Here is a 6,048-nt window from a genome sequence, read left to right on the forward strand (position 1 = left end):
CCAGAAGGCCGGCCCTGAAGGCGTCAGATCGCTCGATAGCCAACCTATACACCAAGGTTCTAGCAGCACTAGCGAAGCAACATTCTTATCCGGACCTACCTATGCCGTTGGCATCTTAATCGCCTACCATGGGGACTTGGCGCGGCAGAATCCTCATCGGGATGCCGAACGGGAGAGTTCTCCTCAACCTCCTCGTCTTTGCCATCACAAGTCTCCTCCTCTTCGGCGTCGGCTTCCACTTTTCCCATCCTGCCAGGATCCGCGACTTGATCGTCCACAAAGTGACGGGAAATGGAAAGCCCCCGCCGCCGCCACCGAAGAAGTACAAGCCCGAGCCCAGCTACGTACCGCCGCCGGTCCGCGAGAACTTCCCCTCCCTCGCCACATCCGATCCACCGCCCGTACCGAAATGGAACCAACCGCGCAAGGACATGTGGAAGGAATACCATCTCCCCGTCGCGCCGCCGCTGCTCATCGGCTTCACGCGCACGTGGCCCGTTCTCCAACAAGCCGTGGTCAGCTACATCACAGCGGGGTGGCCGCCTGAGCAGATCTACGTGGTCGAGAATACCGGGGTACAGCAGGCCAATGCGCGGGGTCAGCTGTCGCTGCAGAACCCCTTCTTCCTGAACCACACGCAGCTGAAGAAACTCGGAGTCAATATCATCCAGACGCCGACCCTGCTCAGCTTCGCGCAACTCCAAAACTTCTACCACTCCCTGACCTACGAGCGCGAGTGGCCATACTACTTCTGGAGCCACATGGACGTGGTAGCGCTCGCCTACGAGGACGGCGGCGGCGGAAAGACCCAGCCGTATAACCAGCCGGGATACAAATCGCTGTATGAGCTGGCGCTGACGGTGTTGAGAGACACGCGCGCTCGTGGCGGGAAGTGGGCGCTGCGCTTCTTTGCGTACGACCACTTGACACTGGTCAACCCGGAGGCACATGAGGATGTGGGCGGGTGGGATACGCTGATTCCGTACTATGCGACGGACTGTGATATGTATGAGCGGTTGCGGATGAAGGGGTGGAGGCTCGAAGATGCATATGCCGGGTTCATTACAGATGTGGCTTCGGCATTTGAGGACTTGAGGGTGTTTTACCGAGTTGATGGGGTGGAGGCAAAGTTTGTTGACCCGAACCCGCCACCGCCGGATAAGAAGAAGAACGGGAAGAGGGAGGTCGCGCTTGAGCCCAGGGCTAAGGACCCGACGCTTGAAAAGTGGCACGTTTTGCAGAGGACGACGGACAAGATGTACCGTAAGTTTGGCCTCCCAACTTCTCTGATCCTTGTTGCTTTTTGGCAATTCCACTTGAAGAGCACCCCTTGGTCGTTGGTCAAACCACCATGCTGACAACACCTCCGCTAACCCCTGACAATAGACCACAAACACGGCAACCGCGGACGAAACACATGGCAGAAAAGCCAGCAGGGCGGCAAAGGCGAGCCATACTACTATCCTCAAGCGGGCATCGCCGAGGCCATCGAGCTCATCACGGAAACGGGCCGCGAGATCTTCCGGCGCAAATGGGGCCACCGCGATTGTGACTTGAGGAAAGCGAACCGCGAGTTTGATGATGCATGGAGACTACAGAAGGACTACTGAGGGCCTATTGGAGGTTTGGGGAGATGAGGATATAATTTCGTTGATAATGACTCTGTGAGAACTACGTGTGGGGAAAGGGTCAAAGGATATTGGGTGAATATTTGGCTGGGTCATTGGTGTTTCTAGGCGTATGATGAGTCGGAGGGACACTCAGCGTTTAAAACGAGGCGGTGGTTGGTCTTGCGTTCTTGGAAATCTGTACGATAGTTGTGATATCTGGGGTGTTTTGGCTCTGGTGTTGTTTTCCAAGGTCAAAGGGCGAAATCTATTCCAACAGGAAGCGAGTTGAGTCTGGTGAATGACGGAAGTCAACCCTGATTGACAAACTCGAGTTTCCTTGGTCAATTGTTGGCACAGAGCAAACCCCGAACACAGACTTGTCCGCGACGGGGCCTTCCTGTGTGGTCCCGAGCTGTCGTGTCAAGCCTCTGCAACAGGGTTTTATCAAGTTGCCAGTCCGACTATCCTGATACATACGGCCATACCCACAAGAAAGCACGGGATCCCGTCCGCTCTCCCCTAGTTAAGCTTGTGAGGGCCCGAGTAGTAGTTGGGTCGGTGACGACCAGCGAATGCCGGGTGCTGTATGTTATTTTTGTAGTCTCTTCTATTATCTTCTTTCTTCCTTATTTTTCTTTTCTTTTCTTTTTCTTTTTCTTATTTTTTTTTCCTTTCCTCTCTTTTTTACTATTTTTGTTTCTTTCTGTTCTTTCTTCTTGACCGGGACCTGTTCGTACCATCCTAGACTTAAATGTTATATTGGTTGTTCACCTTCTGCTCCTGGAAGTCCAATCCAGAACATTATCTCATCTCCTATAGGTAATCAGCCCTTGAATATAACTTACCTACCTTAGGTATGTATGTACATACCTTCCCTACCTAACTGAGGTACCTAAGGTCTGCACAAGGCACTGGCCTGTGGTAAGTCCAATACTTAGGAAGGTAGGTACCTGAGTGTACGTGATAGCTCCCACGGAATAGAATGAGAGGGTGTGGCCCATCCATGCGTGCGGTTCTCCTGTGTCTATGGGAGTCCGCCAAGGCTTACGCCAGCGTCAGGAGTTGGGCGGGGATGCAGCCAACGAGCCGAAAATGAGACAGTAAAAACGAATCCATTGGTGCTGCCTTCGTCGGTGCACCTTACATAGCACCTCTCGAGTGCCACAGAAAATAAGTAATATCCTGAGAGACTTCTTTCCCATTCTGCCAATTTTGCTCTCCCAGCAAGCCCCAACGACCGAGGCCGCGAAACCACCCAGGTTAATGACGCATTTCAAATCAGGCTTCTGACCTACTCTTCGCACCCGGAGCACCTGCACGAAAGACGAGATGGCTTCAGAGGATTACTGCGACCGATGTCGTCTCCTCTTTTCTCCTCAGGGGATCACGCAGGCTTGCACCAGCGAAGGTTTCTTGCACTCACGTCTCAATGAGCAAAACACGTTGGAGCATAGTGAAATGTGCTCGCTGTGTCGACATATAAGCAACACATTGCATTCCGATTCTGACTGGCCCGAATGCTTTCTATCACCTAAAGATCCGCTACAAGTCTGCGTCAAAGCAACAGATATACACGGTTTTTCTGCGCTGGAGGAGGGGCCCGTTTACAAGCTGGGCTTTTACGTCTGTGCTCCAACTGAAGTTGAGGAAGTTGGGACACCCGCCGATTCCATGAAGCGTCCGCAATATTTTAGTATACCTGTAGCTGAAGACGGTACGTCCGGAGTAAGGTCTATCATGCAAAGATTGACGCCTCCAGCCTGCTGATCTAAATGTCTTCTCAGGGAGCCCGGCTGCCAGGTACTTTCGTCGCAGGCCTCTCATCCCCTTGGATTCCTCATCTTCCTTCGAAACAGCGCGTCGTTGGATGAAGACCTGTTGCGACCAACACCAAGAATGCAGCTCAAGCTCTTACGTTTCATCCCAGGGTCAAGGCACCTCAACCGCGCGTTCTGACGCTCCACATCGCAACTTCCGTCTCCTCAACGTAATGGGGTCGGACAATAATACTATTCATCTTGTGGAGGCTACGCGCAGTGCCGATTTGGCACCATTACACCCAACCAACGTGTACGCGTGCCTCAGTTACTGCTGGGGCGGGCCGCAACGCGTTACTCTGACCAAGTCGTCATACGAGCGCTTCCTACGTGGGATAAACGTTCTGGAACTCGACCAGACCCTCCAGGACGCCGTAAAGGTCACGAGGGAACTGGGAATTGGATTTTTGTGGATCGATGCTCTCTGCATCATTCAGGACTGCGATCAAGACAAGAGCATCCAGCTACCACAGATGTGCGAGATATACAGCGACGCGACAGTCACAATTGCGGCAGGTGACTGCATCGCTAGCTCTCACGGATTCCTGCGGCGCCCTGGAATGGCGACAAATAACACTGGCAGTGGTCTTGATGACCAAGACGTCCCCCATGAGATACCTTTCGCAACCGGCGGGACCGTCTTGCTGTATGAGGACGGCGAAAGATATGTTCGTAAATGGCATAGCTTCGTCCTGAATACGCGCGGATGGACACTACAGGAGATGCTTTTATCGCCCCGGGTCCTCTTTTACACAGCCCACGATGTTCTCTGGCTATGCAGGAGGGTTGACCTCAATCACCGTTATGACACGGACGGCACGGCCTCGAGTGAACTTGGTATATCCGAGCGAGACGTACTCTGTCCTTCAAGGTATTCATATTTCCCCGACCTGACCCTGCTGGACCGATCGAATTGGCACGAGGCCATGCGCTCAGCAACTGATCGACGAGGCTTTTACGAACTCTGGGAGTCTTTTCTCGAAGATTACTTCCGGCGCAAACTCACCTTCTCAAGCGATCGACTCCGCGCGATAGAAGGACTCGCCAAAGCTCTCAGTAACATCTCGGGGCAACGATACCTTTACGGTCATTGGGAGGACAGCTTGGTTTTTTCACTTGGGTGGCGCTATACGGAGATTGATTGGGATCCCATCATCATGGCTCCACTGGCTGCTAAGTCGGATCGGGTCCTTCTCGACTATGATCTGAATACTTCATGGACTAAGGAGTCGGGTTGGGATCCCATCGACGTGCCTTCGTGGAGTTGGGCGTCAGCGCGAAGCCCTGTCTTCTTTGGCTTCTATGATAAAGACATAGAAATCATGGCCAGCTTGGTGGGAAGATTGCCTAAGGATCCAGACTTGGAACAGTTCTCGGAGCAGAAGTCAGTTCATAATATTACAGAGAGTAGTATGCTGGGACTGCGGGTTGGACTCACACAACCAGCACGTTACGGAACAATTGAGCTCAGGGGCTTCCTGATCTCCAAGTCGTCACTCATTGAGCACATCACAAAAGATGGAGGTAGAGTGGGCAGCATCCCGGACAAGAGGAGTTGGTTCAACAAGGAAAGGGAAGCTTTCCTCCTGTATAAAACAGCCAGGCTTGTGCCCGTTGCGGTCTTCCTCGAGCTGAAGTTCGAGGGCAAATCAAGGAAACAGGCCTCCGAGGAGATGGTCAATACGGGCAACGCACATGGGGACAAGGGGTCACTGCTAAAAAGGTTCAAACGAAAGGGGATCATTTGGTGCTATTGGAGCGGATCACTAGAGAATATTCTGTCCAGCTGCGGGGAAACAAACATACTGCTGGAGTGAGAATGATACGAAACAACTGGCCCTGGGAGGCATGCGAGGCCCATTTATTACGCTTGTGGCAATAGAACGACAATGAGTCAGGAAATGAAGAGTCACTTTTCGCGATCAAGTATAGTGACATTATGTCACACAAACTCTGGAGTATTCATGTTCCGAATGTTCTGTGCTCTAGAGTTCCTTATGTCCATTTGAGGTGATCGATCCCTTCAGGAGCATCTCTCGGCCATGTTGCACACGGTTCCTTTTCCATGGAGAGCACGTCATACTAATATCATGAATTAAGTATGATATGAGACTCTTCCAAGTGTCCATGGACAACAGCATCAACGTGAGCCACTCCAAGGCGAACTCAAGCCTATCCCGACGCCACCCTTTGCTGGCACATCATACGATGAGGTTCTGACATACTTCACAATGGCGACAGGCACGACGACTATGTATGGCCGATGCTCCCAGAGGGTTTGATACCCTCATCAGAAATCCGACGAGTTAGCAGGGCTGATTCCTGGATGTAATAAGGACGAGAAAGCTGAGCAGTGGGGTACGGTACGGTTTACAGACCTCCAGCGGGCCCCCTGGGTCCTGCCAGCATTCATGATCTCTGATGGAGTTGCCATGCTCCTGTCAGTGGTATGAAAGGCATCTTCGATTCCGTGGAAGTGAAGTCCCCGATGCCTACGTCCCACCACATCCTGACGGACGGACTCTCTGAGAGAAAGGATAAGACTGTTGAACTTTCACTCCATACACCAATACAGCCCTACAGATTGACATTAAAAGAAAGAAAAGGGAGGAGAAAAGAAA

At 52.3% G+C, this 6,048-nt stretch overlaps 1 protein-coding gene across 1 annotated transcript; it reads left to right on the forward strand.

Moving 5' to 3' along the window:
- Positions 1-128: 128 nt before the first annotated feature.
- VTJ04DRAFT_2005 (uncharacterized protein) lies at positions 129-1,610 on the forward strand (the record flags this gene model as incomplete). Its single annotated transcript, XM_069359756.1, has 2 exons — positions 129-1,263; positions 1,387-1,610. 2 exons carry the CDS (start codon positions 129-131, stop codon positions 1,608-1,610), a joined length of 1,359 nt encoding a protein of 452 aa, XP_069224613.1.
- Positions 1,611-6,048: the final 4,438 nt, after the last annotated feature.

Source organism: Mycothermus thermophilus (genome assembly GCF_041956435.1).
Source record: "Mycothermus thermophilus strain CBS 625.91 unplaced genomic scaffold VTJ04scaffold_1, whole genome shotgun sequence".
NCBI classification, from domain to species: domain Eukaryota; kingdom Fungi; phylum Ascomycota; class Sordariomycetes; order Sordariales; family Chaetomiaceae; genus Mycothermus; species Mycothermus thermophilus.